Source organism: Leptidea sinapis, chromosome 47 (genome assembly GCF_905404315.1).
Source record: "Leptidea sinapis chromosome 47, ilLepSina1.1, whole genome shotgun sequence".
Lineage (NCBI taxonomy): Eukaryota > Metazoa > Arthropoda > Insecta > Lepidoptera > Pieridae > Leptidea > Leptidea sinapis.
The window spans coordinates 1,340,717-1,368,222 of record NC_066311.1 but is presented as its reverse complement, the minus strand read 5'-3'; the positions used below and the strand labels follow the sequence as shown (position 1 = coordinate 1,368,222).

Below are 27,506 nucleotides of genomic sequence, written 5' to 3'. Positions count from 1 at the left end.
TAAATTCTGTGATGGAAGGAGAAACATGAGTAGTATGAGTTTTGATCAAATATCTTTTTATTTGCCTAAATTGATATAGACAAATTCACGTACTCAGTTATTACCAATTGCTTCATTTTTTTGTTCAAATTATACATACCTACGAGTTAATTATTCATACTATTTTCATAATATTATAGCTTAATTCTTTTCATTTACTTTTTATAGTCTTTAAATTGTTATACATATATTAAAACTTTTTTGATTTAGTCAACGCTAGGTTTAACTTATGTTGTTACTAGGAGGTGATCGCTTACATTCATAACAAGTTAAAAAAAAGGCGATTTGTTAAAATAACCTTACTAATCCTCGCCAGAAGAATGATAAAAAGTGCTTTTTATATTAAAAGTATGCAAATAAATTAACATTTCGTTCCGCCATGAAAATGAAACATTCCCATTGTTTTAAAAAGCCATTACTTTCGCGTTCGATATAATATATCACGCAGCGGACATTTTGCCCGTAGGTGGCGGAAAACGGTATGAATTATTGTTATTCGCGTTTCATTGTTCAAGCCGAGTTCTAGCGTCAACCGCGAACAAAGGACTTTTTCACAATTCAAAATGCACGCTCGCGTTTCATTTACTCTTTTACACTCTTTTCACCGGACCATTTCCAGTTTTGTAGTTCGCTATATTAAATTGCAGTTGGATTTATTTTGTTGACGTTAATTAAGGTTTACGATAATTAAAACTGGGTGCAATGTCTAGTATTTACTTTATATATTAAAATTATTTGTTTCCGGTATTAATATGACCTGGAAAATATATGATATAGCACTCAATATTTAGCACGTTCACAAAGGCCTTATTAAACTGGCCAGTATTTGTAGAATGATGCCGTCCTCACTGCTGTATGCTTTTACACAATTACATTTATTAAACTTATAATGAAGCCCTCCGAAATACTAAGTATAATTATTAACTCTATCAATAATAATTTGAAATCATAATATGAAAGAATAAAAAATTTAAAGTCGATAAATCCTCATTGTTTCTAATTCTTACTTGCGAAAAATCTATAAAAACTAATTTATCTAAACGTCGACAAATTATCGTGCTGGTAAAACAGGCCATTGAGCAAACGAGTCTCCAAGGAGCTGTTTAGCGCTGATAACACAGAGTTATGAATGTAAGCGTCACCCCTTTCGCGTACGGTGTTATCGCTCTCTCACACGCGCTCTAGCGTACTATGCCTTGTCTATGGTTTCACATAAAACATTTTCTGCATCGCTTATTAAAGTAGTCATAAAATAAATTCTTTTCACAAAAAATACTTCTGTATAAAGGTACAAGAATTAGAATTCAATAAATTTAAAGACATCCCTAGTTCATTTCATTTTAAGTGTAAGATAATTTGACCTTAAATAATTGCTGTCATGTAACAAACGATGTTTATATCTAATTGTTCATATTTACTATCTTATTTATATACTTGAGGTAATTATTTATTATTATATAGTTCACAATCATTCCTAAATTAATGAAAATAAATAGGTATTGACTTGATTATGAAAAATTATACGATTTTGAATATATTTTTACTAACACACTACAGGCAATCGTTCAATCTTGTGGAATATTTCTACGTGAAATGTAAAAGCGTAATCCGATAGCAGGCACTCGCAAGTAATCAATGAAAAGGCAGTCAAAAGGTATGAGGGAACGTAGGATAATATAGCTCTCGCAATACCAGATCTATACATCGATGGCTTTATGACTGGTTCGCCAAAGCTGTGGAATGGTTTGGAGATAACACGATTGTGTGTAATAGACGGAATGCAATTGGAATCCTATTAGACATATGGCTGGCCTGATACTGATGCATGACGTTAATAGGTTTCGTATTAGATTATGTATGACATGCGTATGGAATTTGATTTGCATCTCATATGATTTCATAATATGTATAATTAGAATGTTCATTCTGCAATAGTACAATATTGAAGTAGGTAAATAAATTTTCGGCCGTAGGATAATATTTCTTATCTTGTAAATACTAATGTTACTATAATCGCTATCTATATATAGAATGTAATATGTTTGTAATGAAATATAATTAGAAGATGTTAGTTGAGAGTTCACGAATTGTTTTACAAAAATATCAAAATGTGAATAAGCAAACCCATAACACGACCTATTCCTCATAATTAAAATATTTTTAGGTGTAATTTCGGCGGGCGTGAGCGTTCCAGTGCAAATTCCATCGCAAGGGCCAGACCTCGCGTCAAATTACTGGGGGCGGCTTCAGTGATCTCAGCTATTCGGGTTCCCGCATCGACTGCTCTCGATGCCCGAGAACCCGAGTACTGTGCCCGAGTCGCCATCTAGCGGCGACATGGCGCACAACTATGCCGACGCTCACTTGTCTATGAACGCACTCAACATGACTGCCGGACACGATGCGAGCGTTTTGGCGGGTGAAATTCAAGAAAACAACTCTGCGTAAGCATATTGACATTGACAGTGTATATTTCCGTGTTTATGGTGCAAAATGTTTGTGAATATTATGTTAGATTAGGTGATAAGAAACTGATGATGTTCAAAACTAGCTCATAAGCGTAAGTGATCGAATGATCTTGTTTCATAATTGAATTATGTTAATTCCAAAATATGTGTAAAGTTCTATTATTTATTTTTCACTTTGTTTTCATGTAATTGGAGTTACTTAATAGTTTTACTATTGTAAATTATTTTGTACTACACTAGAATAATCAATCTGTGTTTCAAGGCTTGGAACCAGTATTATATGTTAAAAACCGGTTCGTATCTATTATTTAGCTTATAGTGAAAACGTCAAAGTTTTACTAGCCCCATATTAACAGGTTAAGAATCATAACGACACTAGCATACCTATTACCTACCAAATGGTACACCGTACGTTGCTCGTATTACGTGTTAATGCCGTAAACAAATTTTACTAAAATTGAATTTTTGCTCTGTCAAATGACTCTAGGATGAAGATTGGTTAAAAAAACCGTTCTTGACCGGGATATTCAAGGAAACTTTTATAATGAACCTAAAGAATCAAAACCCGTACAATAGTGGTTGAAGTTATAACCAAACCGAACATAGATAGAAAACTCTTTATGTTCTTAAAGGTTAACCCATTTTTGGGTTTCCAAGCCGTGCTGAGTTGGGTGTTTATTATCGTGTAGTTACAAGGTAAAAGTCAAATTGTAAATGTTTATCTTAGCGCCATCTGTTGTTGGGTAGAGGAATTTTGTTTACCTGATGTCAACAGACGATATACAGTTTAGAAAATAAATGTAAATGATTTGTGCCAACATTTGTAATAATTGAGTGTTACGCGCCCTTAGCAACCCTTCTGTTTCTTTGATGTATGCAGTTGGGGTGCGAAATATTAATGCTATAGAGAAAAACGTGGCAATGAGCTTCGTTACGATCTGTTTCATATCCCTCGCTTGGGGATAACAAATTGACATGAACTAAACGTGTTTGTATTTAATGTTGTATCACGTTGACATTATTAGTGTTAATATGATAACTATTGCAGCACACTCGAAACGAATTAATTTTAAACTATATATTAAATAAAATTAAGATCATTGCTGTGATTACAATTGAGTAGAATTTGATAATTTAGCTTGGGAACAAAATTGTTGAGTTTTATTAGGAAAAAGCTATTCAAAAACTTTTGTAGTTTAAACTGCATTTTGGATTAAGTTACTTAAATAATAAAATTTTATAAACTGAATTAATTCATACTGTTATTCAAATTCAAATTCAAATATTTTTATTCAAAATAGGATGTGAAATCACTTATTGAAAGTCAAAAAAAACTACCACCCATTCCAAAATGAATGCCTCAGACCTGAGAAGAATGGGCGCAACAAACTCCATTTGTATTGATAAACATGATACTATCTTGTTGATTCATTAGTCGACATATTCCATGTACTTATATCAAACATATTTCTTTTACAATTAAAAAATATTATGTTTATTAAAATTATAATCAACAAGAAATATTTTTTTTTCTCCAAAGAAATCCATAATATATTACAAAATCGACTCCATTAGTCAGAGCGAATTAGACTTCGTATGGCAGCAAAAGCCAATTTACAGACTAAGTAGTAGGTGATAGTTCACCCCAATTGTTTCGAACTATGACGTCATAGTACATACGCACCAAGCGCGCCAAAACGGCAGGCGTAGTGGCCGCGCTGTTTGACTTTAATTAAGATGAAAATATCTTTACACAATCTCCTCTCGATTTCTAATTGCATCAGAGTGCACAAAATTTCATGAAGGAATATGGCGGCATAGACAGTAAGACATAGTTATAAATCTCAAAGAAAAGCATTCAAATTTAAATAAATGTGTGACCATAATCTTACCCAATTACAGTTACATTTTGTCACAGATCACATAAACAATTTGACACAGTGTGAATTGATTCTGTTTTAAAATTTAAAGTTCCAAAACTTTCTCTGTTAAGAATAAAATAAATTTTAGTTAACACAATGGTTTTTGACTGTATAAAATGAGTACTTATAATATAGATAATTGTTGGTACAGCACAAGTCTAAATTTGTAAGAAATTGTAAATGTTTAATATATTTTCAACGCAATACAAGTGTTATACCTAAGTTCTAAATAAGTGTAAATTATTAATATAACTTAAGTGCATATAGAATGAGAGGATAACAGTGAATTTTATTAATAAATATTGTATTAACCAATTATTTTGTTTTCTTGCATACAAATTGAAGTGTATGGATAACAAAGGGTGTTTAAATTACGTGTAAAGGAATTTGAGTCTTATGGCAGAGGCGGTCTGAATAAAAGGCGAACTATATTTGATAGTATATTTGGGTGTTGCGTATTAATTTTGCGTGTTAGCTCTTTATAAGCCCGACAGTATTTTATATAGGGTGTGTTCACAATACATCCCCTATATTAGAGGGGTTCAACAATGGGATGGGATTAAATGTTCTGTATTGTAGGCATCAAACTTATCTCAACTATGTTGGGGCGTATAACGATTCTACAGGATGTTAAATTATAAGTGTTCCTAATTTATTTAAAGATATTTAACGCTCTTCATTTGGTTATATTAACGAAATTCATATTTACTTAGTTATAACTGAAAAAGCCACGTGGACAATTCCTATTACAAACCATTCTTTGCTCATGCGATTTGCTATTATTAGGAAATCATATTTTTTGGGTTTTACAATAATTAATGTATTGTAGTTGATATCGTCATCGTCACGTCATGACAATCATATAACATCCCAGTCCCCTTAACTTTATACTTCCACATTAGTTTCACTCTCCGCTAAAAATTCAGGCGTGACCTTTAGTAAACCAATGTCATTATTAGCGACCGCGACATCTTGTTTTTAGAGTCGGTATTAAAGCATAAAATAAGGTTCCGTTCCCATAGGGTAAAACGGGACCTTATTACTAAGACTCTTACTGTCTGTCCGTCTGTCAGTCTGTCACCAGGCTGTATATCATAAGCCGTGATATTTAGAGAGTTGAAATATTCACAGATGATCTATTTCTGTTTCCGCTATGACGGCAAACACTAAAAACAGAATAAAATAAATATTTAAGGAGGCTCCGATACAACAAACGTAATTTTTATAGATGATGTTTATATGGACCGCACTTGGCCGGTTTTTTCTACTTTTTACAAGTAACGTACTGAATCAATATCACTCTATCAATTCACATGTCCCTTGCACGAAGTAAACAATTGCACAGATTATCAACGCTCATAATTGGTTTAGATTATCTCTCCCTTCGAAGGGATGCGCATCTATTGTGCAGGCTGGCATGTGCGGTCTGAGTTCACAATAAAATTTACATGTTACTCTAATAAACTCTAATACCTATAGCCATGTTTATTTAAGCGTGATAATCTTATAATAAATTAATTTTAAAATTTTACTAATTTAAAGCGTGGTTCGCGGTTTTTTTCTGAAGGATCGCATCGGAAATGAAGCGATCCGTCACAGAAAGTAACAAAGTCAGAACGTTAGATCATTTATACGTCTAGATAAACTGTTGCTGCTATGAAAACGTCGAAAAACATTATCCCCCTTATTCGTAATAACTTTAAACAGCCGCTAAGGAGTGTTTTTCTCATTCTGACTTAGGTCAATAGAAAAAGACAGTGAGAATTAGCAATGCTTTAAGTTAGGAGACTATTATGAATGAGGGGGTAAGGCTGTAACTAACGCACACTTACACAAAGTAATAAAACACATACAGACATACAACTCGCGCATACTAAAGTAATAAACCTGGCCAATTTTCATCGGTTTTCTACCAGTAAGAGACTCTATCTAGACGTATAAATTATCTAAGACCAAAATACTATATTTATATGTTAAATTTCTGTGCATGTGGTCGTTATTGGAGTCATTCTAAACGGTTAGATTTTAAATTTAATTTTTTCTATGTTTGCGTGGGATTAATGATAGTTTTCATTTATAAACGAATCGCTTCGATCGAGTTCAACGAATATATCGTAATATTATTTTATTGCGAAATTTTTAAAGTTATACTTTTATTTCCGCGTTATGGCAAAATTATCAGAGTGAATTATAACGATGCGCGCGCCATCACGCAAATTCGCCACCCTGACGTTAGCAGAACTAGACCATTTGTATCATACTTCAGAGTAATTATGCAGTATAATAAATGTTTGGATTTTTGCTTTTCTAGGCAAAGGAAATATAACAGCGTATCGCAGAACATACATCATAATTTAACCCCTAAATACATGTAGGCATTATTTTAATTTTTACAGATTGACTGTTGAATGGAAAATTGCTTCTGTTCGGTTCATTGTTTACAACTCTTAAAGTAAGTTAATATTATATTAGTTAATCAAAGTTGTTGCCAACGTGTTATGTTTGTATCCAAATAAAACTATTCTTAATTCATTTATTTATTCTATTTATTTTAATGACATTTTAATAACAACGCGACAAGAGGAGATATAGATACATCATATCTGTCAGTGTCAAAATACCATCTTGACATATTCCGACACATGTCTTAGATACATTTACTCCAACTTTAAGTTATTATTTAAATTTATAAAAATAAACACTTACGATTCTAAACATTTTATACAATAACAAACATCTTAATTGATAAAAAATTGAGAAGTATTTAATTTAAAAAGTAACAGTCTTAAGATTTATTTGGATATGTGTACCCTGTAACTAATGAGTTTCTTTTTTATTTCTCTACAGTATAGGATACAAGTTATTTAAGCCAAACACGAAATAAATTTTAAGTATCTTGTGGACTCTCCTCAAAAGATTGGGAAACTTCCAAATAATAATTAAAAGTATTTCTTATAACAAATGAAACATAAACCAAGTACCACGAAAAAGTTAGTTCTTTAGTATAGAATTTATTTGCGATCTTACTAGTCATCCGACTACAACATTCAAAACGGTAAAGTACAGGTTATGTTGTTTTTCGATCTGTAAAAGTTGTTAGTAGAGTAGATTAGTTTAAAACAGACACGACTATAGAAAAATATATTGGTAATGTTTATATGACGACCAAGTGATAAATTATTTTGTTCAGTCTAATTTAAACGTATTTGCTTACTTCTGTTGGGGGTAAACGATTTCATTATTAGGGAATAATTAACTTTAAATATTAATTAATGTCACGAACTCATTGCCCGTAGCGGCGTGAATCATCGATGCGCTTGAGTTAGATGCTTGTTGCATAGCAATATAGCACGTCTGTAGGACGAATTGAAAGGGGATGGTAAAAATATCGTGTTATAGAGAGTTAAATATTCGATGATTAAAATATTGTATAGCAAGGATTTTTTAAATTTTTTGGGAAAAATGTATCATAATGACTTTTAAGACATGACTTTGTTCAATTCAATTTATATAGATTATAGACATCGACCTAAAGATGTTCTACTACAAAGAATAACGTATTGTATAAATAAATGCAATTACAGAATGAAGTTTGTAATTCTACAAAATTCTTCGGCATTTTTGATCGTTATAGTTGAAGTCTGAGTAGAAATTATAAAGATAATATTATACGCGTGTTATGAGTTTCAGCTTCCTACAAGTTCTGTTAGTGCGGTATCTACCACAGACATTACTATGCCCCACGGGTAGCGAGACTTTGACGTTTGTATATCCAACTCAATTAAGGTTTAATCTTCATTGTGCTTTAAAACACTTATGAGTCATATAAACCAAACCTTTAAAAGAAACATATATTTGAACATAAGGTAACTATTTCATGCTTAGGTACATTTGTTCTTAAAATATCTTCAGTTCAAGCCAACAACGCTGTCCTCTCCGTAATTACCCTGCTTCGGGAATTTCGTGATGTTACAGGACGTCTGAAAAGTTATAAAATAATTGTGAATTTGTGAACTCTGCTGTGATGATACAAATTATTTCATAAGCATTTGTTTCTTTTAACGAAAGAGAAAGACTATGTGCACAAGCGAGGCGAGTGAAAGAGAAGACAGATCTGTAGGTTCCCTTGAGATCACCGTCGTCCTATGTTTGTGGAAGGCTTAATCAATAGTCCGAGATATTTGTTTAAAAGTGTAAGATCAAAATTTAATGGTATTGTTCATTACAGCTTATTACAAGCGGCTGTTGACTCTCACAATGGAGTCCCCGGTTCTATCCTCCCCCGCCAAGTACCAATGTGTTTTCGCTTATCAAACTCATATGTACGTTTTTTGTTTTTTTTTTTTTTTTTTTTTTTTAGTGGGCAAGGCACATAGTTCGACGGACAGCAGGTGGGCAGAAGACCTTGAATTGCGACCACGTACCGGAAGACGTAGTGTTGGTGGTAAATTGGACAAGATGGACCGACGATCTGGTCAAGATCTCCTGAATACGTTGGATGAGGGCAGCGCAGGACCGATCATCATGGCGATCTGTGTCCAGCAGTGGACGTCTTTATTCGACGCTTTATAAGTTCGGCAACTCCCTTGTGATTTCTCTGGTGTTGAATAAGAGCATGGGCTGCGGTGATCACTTAACATCAGTGTGTCCGGTGCGCTCGTTTGTCCTACTCTTCCATAAAAAATCTTGATCCTAGTCGAAAGGCACCAGTAAACGACGAAATACTTAGCGCACTGCAGTACAACCCCAATGGTATCACGCTGCGCCCACATCGTTAGATTTAAGATAAAGTGTGCCTTTACTTAATTACATCATTTAAAACCCAACAGTACAAATGCACCTCAGTAGTATTCCGGACAAACACAGCCAATTTAGCTACTTCTACTATAGGAGCCTGGTTCTTCAGTCTCTCGCCACGTAATGAGCATCATTGGGATTAATATTGACTTGACAATATATAAATTTTGAAGTGATAACTTCTTATGGGAGGGTAAACCGCTTCGTAACGTAACACGTTACGGCGCCAGTCTGTCTGGCTTCACTTTCTGATGGTGATGATGGATTTTATTAATAAATAACCTTTACTTACATAATCACATTAATATACATACAATTTAAGTAATAACTTAAGCTTTTCTCAAGTTAAACAATTTCAATATTAAATAGTTCTACTTAGATTAGTTTAAGTTATCACTTCTGTCAGGCGTCCCGAGACGCACACGTTTTAATTTTTGCGATAAATTTGATTGATTTATTCAGACTTACCGTTCAGTAGATGGAACTGTTGCTCCATATATAGTTACTGGAACCGGTCTAACACTTCTAGGTGGGGGAGGGAATGGCGGTCTACCATAGTTCTGATAGTGTTGTACTAGGAACCCAGATATTGCTAATCCGACGCACAGTAATGTAACGAGAGAATCTGTAAAAGATTTTTAATTGTTAATTTCAAACAACTAGTGGGTTATACTTTATAGAGTGCTATTGTGTGGTATTATCCTTATGTTCCTTGTAATAAATAAATAATAAAACAATTGCCTGACTGAACTATTCCCGGAATTATGAAAAACAGCAGCATAATCAATTCGACGAATTCTTAAGGTGCTTCCACACAGGAGTTACTAATTTTAAATATTATTTCTTAACAGTGCATTGGGATTGACGCGTCTATCGTAATGGTAACTCGGATAGATTGACTGAAGTTGTAAATATTAATTTGAAATGAGTAGGTATCTTAATTATCTTAATTCTTATTATCAAAAAAGTCATTTTTTTCCGAAGTGGTAGTAAATATAAAATATAATATGTATATTCTTTGAAATTTATAAAGTGTCAAAAATGACATTTGACTTTAAGACTCAATGAATAAATGATTTTGAAATCCAAATAGATTTTATAATAACTATAAGTCAGTACCCCGCACAACTTCATTTAAATGCCTCCTCTCCCTAGTTATCACTCCTTTTGTAAATATTTTGTGTATATATATTAAAACAAAATAAGATTAAGTTGTAAATATCACTAATTACTTATATTTAATAATTTTAATTGTGTGTGTCCTTTACAGTCTAACATAAAACTTTTTTTACACTGATCTTAAAATTAAAAGCCACAGTAAGAAGAATAGAATAGAGAATAATAAAAGACAGTAAGGTTATACGTTAAATTTATTGATTTGTTAGTCAGTAGATAAGTAAAAATACACTAACCTCTCCATTCAAACGGTGGGGACAAAACAGCATGGTTAAAATTCGGAACGACAGCCCTGCGCACGGTATTGATTATAATGTATTTCAAATTAGACCCTAAATAGTAGTCGATAGGGTATACAGCCGCATAAGCACCTAGCAAGGAGCAGCAGAGTATGTTTGAAACGAAAGTCATTGACACAAGCACTAGGGATGTCAACAGCATGAGTACTATAAATAGAGTCCAAAAGTTGGCATCGTCTTCCAGAGCTCGGTGGCCACCTAAAATTTTTGTTTAATTAGTGATGTATATAATAATATGAGTGATCATCGCCTCCAATATTCTGCGTTACCTCTTTTAGACGTACGTGCTTTTTTCGAAGGTGCCTTTTTTATGACAGAAAGGGACGAGAAGAGCAGAACGTTCAACTGATGGTAATTGATACGCCCTGCCCATTACAATGCAGAGCCACTCAGAACTCTTGTAAAACCCATAATTTTCTTAGCGGCACTACGATTGCGCTCGTCACCTTGAGACATAAGATGTTAAATCTCACTTGCTGAGTAATTGCACTAGCTACGGCGCTCTTTAGATCGAAACACAATACTGCTTACATATTATTGCTGTTGCGGTACCCATAATCTTGCCGGCATCTTGTGCAAAGGAGCCTCCCACAAGCAGAAACCTAGTTTAGTTCTATTAAAGTTTGTCTTATGACAATAAGCAACGAGAAGAGTAGGACGTTCAGCTAATGGTAATGGTGTGCACAAGTGCACAAAAAGATCTACTCATTAAGGTATCTATATTAAGGCAAAGAAAATGAGCCATACAGCCAAACACAATAATAAGTTCAGAAATAGAATTTGTTATTTTATAATATTTACTTTAATTTATTTGCCTCATGTGTTTTTTAAGACATAATAGATATTAAAATTTTAATTTTAATATAGTAGGTTATTTAATAAATTAAAAAAAATATATATATTACAAAATTAATTTAATAGTAGGCTGTATAGGTCTGCAGCCCAAGCCTAATATCAAGATTAACGTTAACGATTAAAAAAAAGCGGCGGGAAACAGGTCTTGTTTTTTCGTGTGTTTATTAATTTCTTCAAATTTGCTAAAATTGTTAAAGATGTCCATGTTATACTACTGTTTTATTTCCTCGCAATCGAAATGAAAAGCAGAGTTTATAACTGGTTCACAAAACCTTTTTATCCTCGACATTAATATCAGCCTTCGTCTTCGGCTCGGGCTGCTAAAAGTCTCGGAAAAAAAATGGTTCGTTTTGTGCACTCGTTGTAAAATCTACTATTTCCTTAATGTTCTTTTTGATATATTCAAATAACATAGTACAACAAATATTATATCAAACATCCATACTTGTCAGCAGACTTCAAAAAGGAACTTTCCTCCATGTATCTACAGCCGTAAAATTAGCTTCCTTGCGCGGTTTTTCCAGGACTATACGACCTTAAAGGCAGTTGACGCTCTTGTGATTCCTCGGGTGTTGAAAGAGTTTATAGGCGGTGATGATGACTTAACATCAGGTATTACTCACTTACAAGTCCAACACTGTTGGGTCATTCTCTTCTACTTTTACTTTACGTTCTCATACAATAAATAATCTCAAACAATAAATTTTAATATCGAATTTTAAGATACGACACTTTTTAGGATTTTATAGGACTTATATAGGATTAAAAATAAGATAATTATTTAATAAAATTACCATGTACACCCATGTTAACGAATGAGCTACCTTTTGGTGGTGTTGCCATCAGGAAGATACGATAGGGACCTTCAAAAAAGCTGATACCTCTGGGGTTGCAGGTAAGTTGGGCTGCGGTTATTACTTTTTATGATGTGACCAGAATGCACGCTTGTCCTACTCATCCATAAAAAAAATTACTAATTTATAGCAATATTTCTTGACTGATAAAAATATTTTTTTAAGATATCAAATCATTCTTATCTTTGATTGCTTATTTAGTTCAAATTAAATGATTATTTTTCTTCATTTGCTCTTACCCGGTAATCCATGGTAAATTAACGCGGAGAACAAAAACCCAACATTGAGTGTCGCTAGAAACACTGATACGAGAGGTATCCCGTACAACCAATAAAACAACAACCACATCGAGCCAAAACATATTCCACATAGCAAGGACGCGCCAAGTAGAGCTACAAAAATGTTAAAGAATTAGGCAATATAATATGCAATTACCCCCGTAAAAGGAAAGGTTTTCGTAGATTTGCATAAATTCTAAAATATTCCATCGTATCAATGCGTAAAACACACACCTATATTGTTGTCACTGTCTGTGTAGCTGATCATAAAAGAGATAAAATACACTTGATCACATTCGAAGCATATAGCACGCATCTTTAACACGTAAAACCTTCACATATGTTCAATCGTATAAGAAATACTGAAATTTATAAGTCGTCCAATAAATTTCTCTAAGTACCTAGAGACATTTCTTAACCTAACTTCTATTCAGAATTGTTCGAAAACAAAACTTTACATTCTAATAACAGGTATCTACTATAGCTTTATTATTATTATTAATAGCCATTATTTAAAAAAATTACCCGAATCCTTGAAAACACGATCCGGAATAGTCGTAGAACTGTTTCTATGGTAGTTTACGCACTAGATCCGGCTTCCCTCATCCGATTTCTTTCCGTCAAGCGTAGAAATAAATAGTTCTACGACTACTTCGGACCGTGTCTTCACCGATATGCGAAAGCGCTTTAAGTTTCTACTGAACGCAACATTATAAAATCACCATCATTACTTTTTTGAGGCAAAATAAAGTTAAAGAAAATACAATTTAAACTATGAGTCCACATTATACTAATAGAAGTCCGATAGCAAGGGTAAAAAATTATATTTTGACAAACGGAACTTCTCAAAGCGGATTTTGTATAGAAAATAGAATAGTGATTACATTAAATGTTTTAATTTGTTATTTCATTATCTATTATTTTCATTATTTAATTAGGAACAAAAGACATTGCGCTTTTTGCAAAGTCCAGTAAAGAATTTGATATAGTATATAGATAGTGTTTTTAGGTATCTAATGGGAACAATATCATGTACCTTCATCCCTCATCACACTCTTACGTTGACTGACCTAAGTGCTTTGCGATACTATTAACATGTTTTTAAGTATTAGGTAGGTATAATATAATAACTATTTGTGTAAATCTCTCACCTGGTCTATTCAAGTCTGCTATCAAAGATATAAGTATAAATGTGACAATACCGCCACTCGCTAAGCCTACGAGAAACATTTCAGTCTTAAAGAACCTGTGTCCGAAGTAGCAGATAAATGTACCAATAAATAGTAGAGACGCACATAGCAACTGCGAGAGAGCATCGTCTGTAACAAAATTTGCAATCTTAAGATTATCGTATTTAAATACGGAACAACACTCTGAGAAATTTATAACTATGCTTAATATCACATACGATAAAAGGCCCTTGGCGTTGGTATTATAGTTGTATAATAGTAAATTTATCCTAAAATATATATATGTACCTATAACATCATTTGCTTTAAGGTTAAACCTAAAAAAATATACTAATACGTCACACACACAAATATAATCTAGGCGATGTTTACAGATTGATACACTATGTTGGTACACATGGACTGGGTAGATCACTTTTTTACAATTAACATAAATACTATACTGATGTCCCCCGAACTCAAATAAATATAAAAGCAAACAAAATCTAACTTTAAGTAAAATATTAAATTTGAAATGGACAGGCTACTATAATCGGCCAAGAGAGGGGATGCCTCGTGGCGATCGATTAAAACAAACTAAAACTGTATGAAACAAGTGAGGCCAAGAGACCGATTGTTGAACTATGTGGCGGCAGCAACGATACTATACTATCGACACTATTGAGAGACGGACTATACTATACTATACAAGAACTCGCTATATAAATAACATTCTTTCTTCCTGTATCGTGGAGGAGTTTACTCTTAAACGGATGGTAGAAGCGTCTTAGATGCGTGTGTCCGTGCTCACAAATACAAAGGTATCTATACTCATTTATATCCCTGCTACCGTTCACCGTTCCCGAACCGATTTCCGCGCCTCAACCACTTGTGCAATTTATTTTCTAACAACACAAATCAACAAAACACATTAAAGATAAATTTTACAATAATAGATGCTTAAAACAATATCTATGGCATCTTCACGCCCTGTTCAGTACGAGTACGTATTAATTTTTCTTTTTATTATCTTCTCTGAACCTATTCTTTATAAAGGAAGCTATATAATTATTTGAAATGCTAAATGGTCGTCCTTTGGACACATCGTAAAAGATAAGTAACGGACCGCATCTGCAGATCTTTTAAATGCTTTCTAAATTACATTCAGTGGACTGTAAACTAAAATGGTAATACACAAACAATTGATGTTAAAACGGCAAATATTTATACTTTCTACTTTCACACGAAACTTAGCCCTTGCAATTAATATTAAAAACTATACACTAAATACCCAACGATTACTTTCACCTGTTGAGTAAGGGCCTTCGAACGTCCAACTATACAAAATTCAAACTAAAACAACGTAAACATAACCACAAATAAAATTTAGTGAATGAATATTGCTATTGACTTGCTTACCAGTCTTCCAAGACGATACGAAAATATGCTCTCAAAATATAACTCGTAGCTAAACATCTAAAATGCGAGTTACGCTCTTGTGATTACAGTGGCATAACGTTTTGACAAGCATTTGTACTATATTCTTTAAAAGATATGTCTGTTTATAACTCACCAAAAATTACACATCCATTTTCTTCCAACGGTGAACATGCATATGTAACAGTAGGGACATACACAGAATATGCGCTCTTATTTGCAACACTGAACGCAACGGCGACATAAATTGACCCAGTGCCAGGATAAGCACTTAGCATTCGACGCATATTTAACCCATTATCAGGTATCTAAAATAAAACAGTGAACTAACAATAGCTTTCGATTAAGTTATTTCTCACTATAATCTGTTTAGTCATATTTTTTAACACTTGTACAAAAAAAAGTTTTATTCAGATATAAGTACTAAAAATTGCTGCATTATATTTTAAATTTGAATAGCATTTACTGATTGAAAAATTTGGTACACTCCAAGGGACGTCATTGCTCCTCTTAAAATAAATTGTGGTAAAATAACCGACAAATTAAAACAAATTCTTCAAGTTTCAAATCAATCATCTTTTTCTATTATATTGTAAAAAAGACTTACCTTGCTGAATAACCCTATTTAATAAAAAAAAGCATAGAAATACAATAGTATAATATACATAGGCTGGACATAAGAAAAATATTAGAACAAAATGAAAATCGTAAAAAATCTAGAATGGATATTAACAAAACTGTATCGATACACCCATATTAAGGAAAGAAAGAAAATATACATGGGCATAAATTGGTGCGGTATAAATTTTCAATAAACGAGACATTTTAAGGTTGATGACATTAAAATGAAACGAAACTTGTGGAAACGGGGAGGTATTTGTTAAGCAAAGATATTATATTATTTAAAAATACACCTCTTGTTCAATTCAATAATAGAATAATAAGCATAATATTGTGAGCTTGTCTTATAATAAATAGAATATTATAGAACAAGCCGAGAATTATATTGCGCCATTTTCATGCTCATAATTTGCAAATGAATAAGAGAAAATATTATACGATTTATTTTCTGAATATTCACAATTACAATATGGCAATAGAAAATAATTATTAATTACCGAAAATAAGAAACTCCGATTTCTTTTGTGTCCATATTTATAGGACAGCTACCGAGCGCATATTTAGAGGACAGCTCACACATTACACAATTAATACGAGATCGGGACGTCTAAAGTCAGCTGTTAATGCATAGTTACCCGAGTCAATATCTACTTGATGAATTGCGAAGAAGACACAATCCAATTACACTAAGTGAACGTGGCCCTGACTTGTGAGTACCACACTTAAAATTTAAACTGAATATATGCAACAATGGCAAAAGTCACCTATCAAGTGAAACCCATGCTCGTCCATTGATATATATATTATACTATCTGACCCAGCAAACGTTGTACTGCCATATAAATGAATAAAATAAATTTGGGTAGAAAAAAAGAGATGTTGGCCGATGCTCAGACCTAGCCGTTTCGGAGAGTTTGGTTGCAAACATCGCAACATGAGAATTTTATATACACTGGCCTTCAAAAGTAAGTATCACACTTTTAAAATTTGGGATAACGTTTTAAGTTCACAAGATATACTTTCGAAATAAAAAGGACTCCAAAGAGAATTTAATTTTGTACATAAAAACTTTATAGTCGGTAACCTTCTGGTGGGTGTGACGGTACGAACGGTCCAGAAGGTAAAGCGAAGGTACGAAAAGACTGGACACCATCTGAGGAGACCTTGTAATGACAGACCCAGGTGTACCAGTGCCCGAGAAGATCGTTATATTATTTCCACTGTGTAAAGAAATCGCCACCAAAATGCAGTTGTAGTCCAGCAACAGCTACTTCAGACCCGGAGGGACTACATTAGTGACAGTACAGTGAGAAGAAGACTTGCTGAAGCAAATTTGAAACCCCGAAGACCAGCGAGTGGCCCAAAACTCGAGAGACAGCTTCGAGTTGCGAGACTGCGATACGCCCGTGAACACATGCAGTGGGATGAAGAAGAATGGTCAAGAATTTTGTTTGCAGATGAGTCTCGATTCTCCCTTTACACTTCTGATGGAAGGCGAAGTGTTTACAGGCGACCTGGTGAACGATACCTTCAAGCCTGCATCTCAGAAAGAGTCCAATACGGTGGAGGCAGTGTACATGTATGGGCTGGCATATCTTCAGAAGGTCGCACAGAGCTATTAGCCATAGAAAATGGCACCCTCACTGGGCAAAGATATGCTCAAGAGATTCTCAATGAGTATGCAGGGCCGTATTTAGCAAATATGGGTGATGGATTGATGCTAATGCATGATAATGCCCGGCCACACACGGCTCATATCGTACAAGAGTATATTCAGGAGGTCGGTATCAGCGTGATGGCTTGGCCATCAAGAAGTCCTGATCTCAACCCAATTGAACACGCCTGGGATGAGCTTGGGAGGCTAGTCAGAAATCGCAGACCACCACCTACTACCCTCAGTGCACTAAAGCAGGCCCTGGTAGAAGAATGGGAGAATATTCCCCAACATCGGCTCCGAACCTCGGTGTTCAGTATGCCAAACCGCCTCGAAGCTGAAATCAGAGCTCTAGGAGGCAATACCAGTTATTAAAAAATAAATAACATGTAAGTAATACATTTTAGTTGAATTTTTTTACACTAAACTAAAAATGTCTATTTTCATTGTTTTATCTTTTTTAAGTTAAAAATGTTACTAATGTATAATTTTAGTTTCTAAGAATTAAAGCCTATAAAATTTGCAACAAAACGTTTTTAATCTTAAATCTCTACCTTCTATAGTTAAGAAAAAAATTTAATTTGAAAAGTGTGATACTTACTTTTGCAGGCTAGTGTATTAGATTAGATATATATAAAGCAATAATTATATTTTAAGAGCTGTATAAATCTTGAAATGGAAGACTTACAAACACTCCATTGTCACTAATGTATTCCATTGTCATCATTTTCTGTATGCCATCAAAGTATGCTTCTTTACTAAAATTTCTTTCATATATGTACATTTGATAGAAGGCCACTCTTACTCTTTCAAGAGAATTACAATTTTTATCTAAAATATCTTGAGGAAACCCCGCATCAACAAGGACATAATCTTTGTTATATTTGGTTTGGAGAAATGGAGATATTGGTACGGAGAATTCTGCATTGCAGCCACCAGGGATAGGATCTTAAACAAAATTCCTAATTTACTTCCTAAACTTTGGTAACTAGGTCATCCACAGTTCCTCATATTTATTATATTTATAATTTGTCTTAGTTATAAAATCTAAGACAAATTGGCATGTGGTATGACCCCCAACTATTGTGTTTAGACCTATTGATTGATGCATTATTTTTACCATAAGGAATTTTTTTAGGTCAGCGTGATTCAAAGTTTTGCTGGGAGTCTGTGTAGGTCTAACTAAACACCACATGATTCAGCATAGAGTCTAGAGCATACTCCCATGTCAAAGGCTGGAAATTCATCTCTTGACCTCTGGTATTGCTGATTTCCATGAGCAGCTGATTTTATTTTTATGGAATAGGAGGACAAACGAACGTACGGGTCACCTGGTGTTAGGTGCCGCCGCCCTCATTCTTTTGCAACACCGGAGGAATCACAGGAGCGTTGCCGGCCTTTAAGGAAGGTGTACGCGCTTTTTTTTAAGGTATGTAAAGTAAAGTAAAGTAAAGTAAAGTAAAGTATGCATTTATTCATGACATCACAAAACATATATACATAGTTATATTAACAAATAAAAAAAAAATACTGGGTCATGAAAAGGACACCCACTCAGTATTTTTGGAAATGATTTCCAGTACTGATTTTCAGTAGGTACCTACCAAGTCGACTCGTTGACAGTAGCTGTAGACAACACGGTTCCTTTTGTTATAGGTCTTAAAAGTGACCATCCAAAAATAGTAAAAAAATAAAATAAAAGAAACTAAAAGATTGTATTGGAAATCGAGTTTAAAAATATTTTTATTTTAATTTTATTAAATAAGACATATTTTGATTTTTTATTTTATTTATTCATGCTGTTTATTTTTGATTTTATGCCTCTGAACATTTTTGTTTTTCTAATAGAAAAGATTTCAGTTTGTTTTTAAAGGAGAACAAATTTTTTTGATCTTTAATAGGTGGCGGCAAATCATTCCAGCATTTGGAGGCACTGTATTTAAAGCTACCCCTAAATGCTGCGGTACCGTGTAGAGGCACTTCAAGGAGAATCTTGCCGTGACGCGTCTGATAACTCTCATTTGAGTCCGATAACCACCTAAGCCTTTTATATAGGTAAAATGGTATTCTGTACTTAACCACGCTAAAAAGTAACGAGGCAAACTGAAATTGCCTACGTAATTCCATCTTCATTATGTTGTTGGTGTTCAAAAAGGGTGTTACGTGTGCACGGTAAGGAATATCATAACAAAATCTTGTGCAAGCATTTTGTACCCTTTGTATAAGTTTTTTTGAAGCCACCAACAACCTAGGCCCAATCACTGTATTAGCGTAGTTAAATTTAGAGAGAATAAGTGATTCACATAACTCTTTGCGAACCCAAACGCTTAGCGAATTTCTGATGCGATAAAGTAACTTTAACCTATAAAAACAATTTTTCGCGACACCAAGAATGTGATTTTGAAATCGCAAGGATTCGTCAAATACAACTCCCAGGTTGCGCGCTTCAGAGACTCTGTCTATTTGTTCTCCATTTATAAAAATTTTGGGTTTATGGTCTGATGTTGTGTTGACTTGATGGTTACTTCCTAATATCATATATTTTGTTTTTTTCGCGTTTAACTCAAGGCAGTTATTTTTTGACCATATAGAAATGCGATTTAGGTCTTCCTGTAATTTCGCAAGAGCAGAATTCAAATCTCCTACTTTAAAAGATATATACAACTGTATATCATCAGCATAGATATGGTATTTGCAATTCTTTATACAGTTAGCGATATCCGCTGTGTAAAGTATAAACAGAAGTGGCCCTAAAATTGAGCCTTGAGGAACTCCTCTACAAACATGGGCGCAACGAGAGATACAAGTGCTAAGACCATTTTCACACCTAATGTTGACGACTTGTGAACGATTACAAATAAAGGTTTTAAACCAGCAAATAGTCTCAGATTTGAAACCGTAAAAAGAGAGTTTCGCTAAAAGTAGTTCGTGGTTAATTGAGTCGAAAGCCCGGGAAAAGTCTAATAAAATCAAAATGGTACACTCTCCTCTGTCCTGGGCTTCAAGAACATTATCAACCACATCTAATAATGCAGTAGTCGTGCTCCTATGTTTTCTAAAGCCAGATTGTAACTGTGGAAGTAGGTCATTTTTTTCTAAGAATCCTCTGAGCTGTTCATAGATTACTTTTTCTAGAACTTTCGACATACATGGCAAAATACTAATTGGCCTGAGGTCCTTAAAGGAAGAAGGATTTGTAATTTTTGGCAGCGGAGTTAGAAGGGATTTACGCCAAGCAGATGGAAAAGTTGAAGATGCAATGGAGAGATTGATTATAGCTGTAATAATCTTACTTGTGTATGGTAGAGATAACTTTAACATGTCTAATGAAATTCCATCACACCCCAATGCATTTGAATGTAAACTTCGAAGATGTTTAAGAATATCAGTTTCTAACACAGTTGTAATGGAGAACGTGAAATCCCCTCTCTTATGATTTAGGTAATAATCAATTTCAGAAGCAGGCGCAATTTTATTTCCAGGTACATCCAGGAAATGATTGTTAATTTCATCCGCCATACACAGGTGTTCTGGAAGTACATATTCCCCTTTGCTGTGTATGTTAATATTTTTTTTAATTGTCTTCCATAGAGTGCGCGGGTTGTTCTTATTTGAATTAACGTAGGTACTGAAATAGGATTTTTTTTCACGATCAATGGCATCAAAAACAATTTTTTTTTAATTCCTTATAGTATATTATATGTGCATTGTTCTTTGATATTTTAGATCTTAGGTAAGCTTCATCCCTACGTTTCATCATTTGCTTTATATTGAACGTGATCCACGGATAGTCATGATTTTTTACTTTAATGATTTTTACTGGAGCAAGTATATCAAATATAGAAAGCAAGATGTTATTAAAATTGGAAACATAGCTGTCTAAGTTTTCAACATCTGAAAAAGACGCCCAGTCAATTTGAGATATAAAGTCACCGAATAGGATTGGATCAATGTCTTTGATAGGTCTATAAATTATGTGTTTAGGAATGATCCTTTCCTTCGCTACATTAACTTCGCACGAAATAAAAGAGTGATCGCTTAGGTCACTAATGTGTTCCACTGAAACACGCCTTAATGACATATTGGTGCAGAATAAATCCAATAAGGTTTCCCCATGGAGTGAAAAGTGTGTCGGCTTGTTTACATGTTGTGACAGATTCGTGATGACTAAAAAGTCCATCAGCTTCTTGTATCCTGAAGAATTTTGGTCTAAGATGTTGATATTAAAATCTCCTACTAGGATTATGTTGTCAGCCCAAGAGAAACTAATAAGTGACTCATGCAACGCTCCAATAAAAACATCAGTGTTCTGCCATGGTGGACGATAGCCAGTGCCAATTACAAGCTTTTTTCCGCCAATGCTTAAGCTTATCCACATTTGTTCGATATCATTGCAGCTGGGATGTTTTAATACTCTAGTCTTAAGATTATTTTTTATATAGAACCCGACTCCACCTCCGCGGCTGCGGATATGCTGAGAACGTGGAATATGGGCCAGCCGATAATTCGAAAAAATAGGCGCGCGACCCTCTTCTCCGTCTTTAAGCCACGTTTCATTTAGTCCTAATACATCAATATCATGACGATTAACAGCAACATGAAGTTCTTCGTGTCCAGTGCCAAGAGAACATATATTTATGAAACCAACTATAAGATATTTTTTTCTAGAAATCATCATTTATGTTATCATTGAGAAAAGGACCCAATTTAATGCAATAAAGTATTTGCCTGGTAGTACTGTCAACAAGCCGATTAATATAGAATGGTTTCCAATAATAATATTTAATTAATAAAATTAAAAATAAACTTAATTGACTAATACACAGAAAACAGTTAATATCTACTATATGATGGGTAATCCTACTAATACGTAATAATATGGTTACATTAGCGAGACTCGAAGGGGCTATATTACATAGATCCAATGGTATACAATAATAATATTTAAAGAATAACATTAATAATAAACATACTCGACTAATACACAAAAAATAGTTAAAATCTACTAAATGATGAGGTAATAATATAGTAACATTAGCTAGACAAGAAAAGGCTATATTACAGAGATCAGTAACAAGTTTTAAATTGTTTACATACAAAAAACCTTATCGATATCGTTTTCACAACGAATGTTTAATACTTTATTACCATTTTCGCGCCTAGCATATATTCGTCCTCCCCGGGTCCATATGAAACGCCAGTTTTTATTTCTTCCAAGCTTTTCCCGCGCTAAATAAAAAAGATTTCGGTTCATGTGTGACAGGTGTTCATTTATGTAGAAACGCCGTGACTCCCCTCCCACTCCGGTACCACTGGTGTCCGCACCGCGTCGCACCCGAGCAGCATGCAGTAGTTCGTCTCGTAGATGTCTGCGACTGAGACGCACTACGATCGGCCGCGCTCGGGTATGTTCGCCAGTGGTTGACTCAGTCAGGCGTCGCGCTCCTCGACGATAGACGTTCACGATATCGCGTTCGTCTATAGTAATTCCGACCTTCTGAGCGAGTGTAATAGTCACGTGTAACAAGTTTTCTGCACTGCTTTCGTTTACACCGGTGATCTCAACGTCATTTAAAAGATTCTCCTGGTCGCATACATTTATTTGTTGTTGCAAAACCTCAATGCTTTTTCTATCTTGCAAGACTTGCTCGTTAGCCGCCTGTATTGAACACGAAGCGTCTTCCAGCTGTGACACTCGCTCCTCTACGCTATCCAACCGTGTGCTCAAGGTTGATACAAGGGTTGACAGGCGGGACATTTCTAATCGAAAACTAGAAAGTTCGGATCGAAGCATCTTCATTTCGTGCACAAGAGAATGTTCCGGCTGTTGTTCAACGTTCTGATATATTGTTTTATCATCATGCGTTTGCGCCGGCTTATCTTTGGCAGGGGAGGATTTTGCGTGTTTGGATTTGCATGCTTTGCACATCCACTTAGGATTATTACGTGCATCAGGGCTGCTGCATAATTTATGTAAAACGACATTGCACTTGTTACATTTTATGCCATCCATTGACGACACAAACTTTCCACACGAATTACACTTATTTGTCATAGTATTGGAGAATAATATGTATAGAAATTGATATGACTAATTATAAGATACTCACAATTAGGTGTGCTTTGTTTGAGGTAAACCAAAATACACACACTTCAAGTCAGAGGTATGAATTATGAAACTTGAATCAGCTGTTTAATATGGCTGCGCACAAATCAGCTGTTTGTTAGCGTCAAGGTAAATCATAAATTATCTAGTTCAATATCACAAATTCATTAAGAGAACACTGTACTGTTTGATTTTTATGTCTTATTTTTCTAACTTTACACTTTTACGGTGAAAATTTTCCACTACTAATTATTATAAACTTTATAAAAATACGGACCGCGTGTTGTCACTACAACTGTCAACGGTCGAAAGTCGTAAGTATGTAAGTCGTATCGTCCCGGAAACACCGCACAAGAAAGCTCATTCCACAGCTCTGTAGTACGTGGAAGGAAGCTGCTTGAAAACCGCATCCAGATGGTGGGGATGATATCCTCACTTGTGGCGTGTCGTGCGAAGAAGGAATTCGGCGGCAGGAATCAGGTGAAACAGCTCTTCGGAACACTTCCCGTGATAAATGCGGTAGAAGACACACAATGAAGCGACGTCTCTACGCAACGCCAATTGATCTAACCGTTCACAGAGCACTGGGTCCCCGACAATTCGAACTTCTCTACGTTGCACACGGTCAAATGGAGCTGATACTGGGGTGCACCAGACTAGAGATGACAACAATACTCCATGTGTGGCCGGACCTGCGCTTTGTAGAGCGCTAGAATGTGGGCCGGCTTGAAGTATTGCCGTGGTCTATTTATGACGCCCAGCTTCTTCGAAGCCAGTTTGGCTTTGCCCTCCAGATGGCCATGGAATTGGAAATCGCTCGAGATTTCGAGACCCAGTATTCCGATACTAGGCGAGGCTTTAAGGGAAGTGTTGTCGAAGAGCGTTGATACGACGAATTGGGTTTTTTTATTGGTAAACGCGCAAACTTGAGTCTTCTGGGGGTTAAATTGGACAAGGTTCAATTTACCCCATTGCGACCTTCTCAAGAGAGGACTCGATAGAAGACACAAGTTTCTCCCAGCACTGGTCGACGATTTCCCGAGAGAGACCTGGATGGCCCGTGTATACGGCATCACCAGTGCTGTCGTCCGCATAGCAATGAATGTTGGAGGTGTCCAACATATCATTGATATGCAGAAGAAACAGTGCACACAGCCTTGGGGCACTCCAGCATTCACGGGCTTCGGGTTCGAGCAATGTCCGTCGACAACGACCTGTATGCTGCGCCCAGTGAGGAAGCTGGAGGTCTACTTGCACAAGCTCTCGGGAAGCCCAAATGATGGAAGTTTTGAGAGGAGCGCCTTGGGCCATACACGAGCAAAGGCCTTCGCTATATCCAGGATGACTGCCAGGCCCTCCCCCTTGCATTCAATAGCCGCCGCCCATCTCTATGTGTTAGGTATACCAGAAGGCCTGCCGACCGACCATGCCGAAAGCTGTACTGCCTGTCGTTGATTAACTGGTGACCCTCTAGGTATACCAAGAGCTGGCGGTTTATTATGCTCTCCATTATTTTTCAGAGCAGGGAGGTCATAGCAATAGGTCTGTAGTTTTCCGGATCCGAACTGTCTCCTTTTTATTGGATCGGATGGACAAGGGCTGACTTCCATGAGTCAGGGACTACGCCTTTTGAATAAGAGTGCCGGAATAAACGCGTTAGCACCGACGTCAACTCAGGGGCACACGTTCTAAGCACGATTGGAGAAATGCCATCCAGCCCGCTCGACTTCCTGACGTCCAACGATTTATGGCCTCCGGTCCTCGATACTAACCTATACGAAACATATCGGGACTAGGCCGCTATTTCACGCCGGTATTCTGTGCGAGTGAGGTAAGTAACCCGGATGAGTCTGGCCCGATTGTACTGATGTCATAAGACGGCAGTGTGACTCTCCTACTTTTAAAAAGGCCTTAGACTCCTCTTACGACACCCTTTGCTTTTTACGCCCCAGGGAAGGGCAAAATGGGTATTTTTATTATTTGATCTGATAATTAACCTATGACATAAGTCAATTGAAAAAATACAGCACTTTATTAAAATATGCTATAATCATAATAAACAATCCTTATCATGCAGCATATTACCTTTTGCACTATATCCATGAATTGAAATATAAACATCAAGATCAATAGCATTTGAATTCATAACAAAGAATGTGTCAATTGTAGGTTTGATGCTGCTGTATAAGCCGACGTTTGTGCCTTTGACATATGAGCCGTACACATAAGTATTATTATATAAAGTAATATTATACAAATGACTATGTGCTTGGAATATGACATAACTGATATTTGAATTCAAATTCACACAATCTACTTCTAATGTTGAATTATTGTTTAATTTTGTAAAACCACTATATAATTCTTTATTTTCCCATGTTGTTGATTTGTTTAAATAGACTGTCAAAATGGCATCTGGAAGTGAAAAAAAAAGTTCAAATCAATGCATTAATTACAAAACATACATCAAATTTGTGGTCTCTCATTGTCACAAGATGTGATATGTAGATTCCATCAGGAAATAGAGGAACAGTAATGCAATGCACATGCTCTGCTCCAGCAGAGTACAGAAGTATTATTTTAAGATGGCTCAAATTGGTGGTTGATCAAATAATTAAGAACATTCTGGAAGCAATGACTCTAAGTAGTGAAATTTAAAGGGCTGTAAGAAAGGATAAATCAATCAATATGGTTTGAAGTACCAAATAAAAACCCAAAACTAATTACTGTAAGTAAAAATTAATATAAACTTTAACCAGTCAATTATAAATTATTCATTTCATATAAAATCATAGGGAAAATTTTCTACAATAATATAGAATTCAATGTATAGTTTAATATTGTTATTTTCTTTTTGTTTTTCGAGATATTGCCACACTACCTACTAATTTTTAAAAAAGTACTTACTTTGAGTTTGAGATAATACGATTTTCAGTTTTATAATTGTAATAATCAAAACCAACTTAGTCGTAATCATTATTTCCTAATTTGTCCAGTGTAGGTTGAAATAATTCATCTAAATTCTTATCGGAATTTAATATTTGTTATCAATAATTAGATATTATCACAAACAGCTGTTTTTGTACAGGACACAATAATAACAATAACACTTGAACAGGAGAAACATGACACATTTTTCTGGATTTTTTTACTGCTTATTGTATTACTAGCTTGTCCTTAAATGGTGGAAATAACTAGGTTCTTGCCCTTTAATTAGTCCAAAGATTGCAATTAGTATCAGTTAATTTATAATTACAGATACCGTCACGAAAACATTGCTGTACGTACTAATGCCCAAAGAGAATTTAAGCACTAAGGCTTATCGTTATAATGCGTTATCTTGGTTTGACTTTGATGGTTGATGACTTGAGAGCGTGACTACAATTGACATTAGACAGACACGATACTCAACTGTCAATATTATATTGTGTACAAAGAGGATGTAGGTATTATTCTAAACTCGCTTCGGCAAATTTGGCACATGCCACTAATTACATATGCCATATCTATACATTTCTGAGTTTACTCCATTTGTTTAAAATTTTATTGGTGAATAGGCAGAAACTCTCCCAGCATTAATTTTTTTTGCGCTCTTTTTAATAAAAATATACAATATTATACTGTCATTGCTATTGCTATAAAATAATCATAATCTAGTCAAGCAATCCCTTATTTCTAGTGTTATAATACTGAAAATCACTATTAAGAGCAAAAAGGTGACGATTTTTTGAACGTATATTAAATTTTCATAAATGTACTGACAATGAACAGTGATAATATTTATTTCTTAAAATTTTTCTTTGAGAGACTGTCTATAACCAAGCACATATA

General features: G+C 34.8%; 1 protein-coding gene across 1 annotated transcript; it reads right to left on the bottom strand.

The window, feature by feature from the left end:
* Nucleotides 1-8,266: 8,266 nt before the first annotated feature.
* On the bottom strand, nucleotides 8,267-26,978 carry LOC126978119 (transmembrane 7 superfamily member 3-like). Its single transcript, XM_050826855.1, has 9 exons — nucleotides 26,583-26,978; nucleotides 25,761-26,090; nucleotides 18,258-18,517; nucleotides 15,431-15,602; nucleotides 13,840-14,007; nucleotides 12,650-12,802; nucleotides 10,639-10,899; nucleotides 9,695-9,851; nucleotides 8,267-8,409 (listed from the first exon to the last, which is right to left on the bottom strand). Exons 1-9 carry the CDS (start codon nucleotides 26,650-26,652, stop codon nucleotides 8,343-8,345), a joined length of 1,638 nt encoding a protein of 545 aa, XP_050682812.1. The 5' UTR covers nucleotides 26,653-26,978; the 3' UTR covers nucleotides 8,267-8,342.
* Between the last annotated feature and the right edge of the window lie 528 nt (nucleotides 26,979-27,506).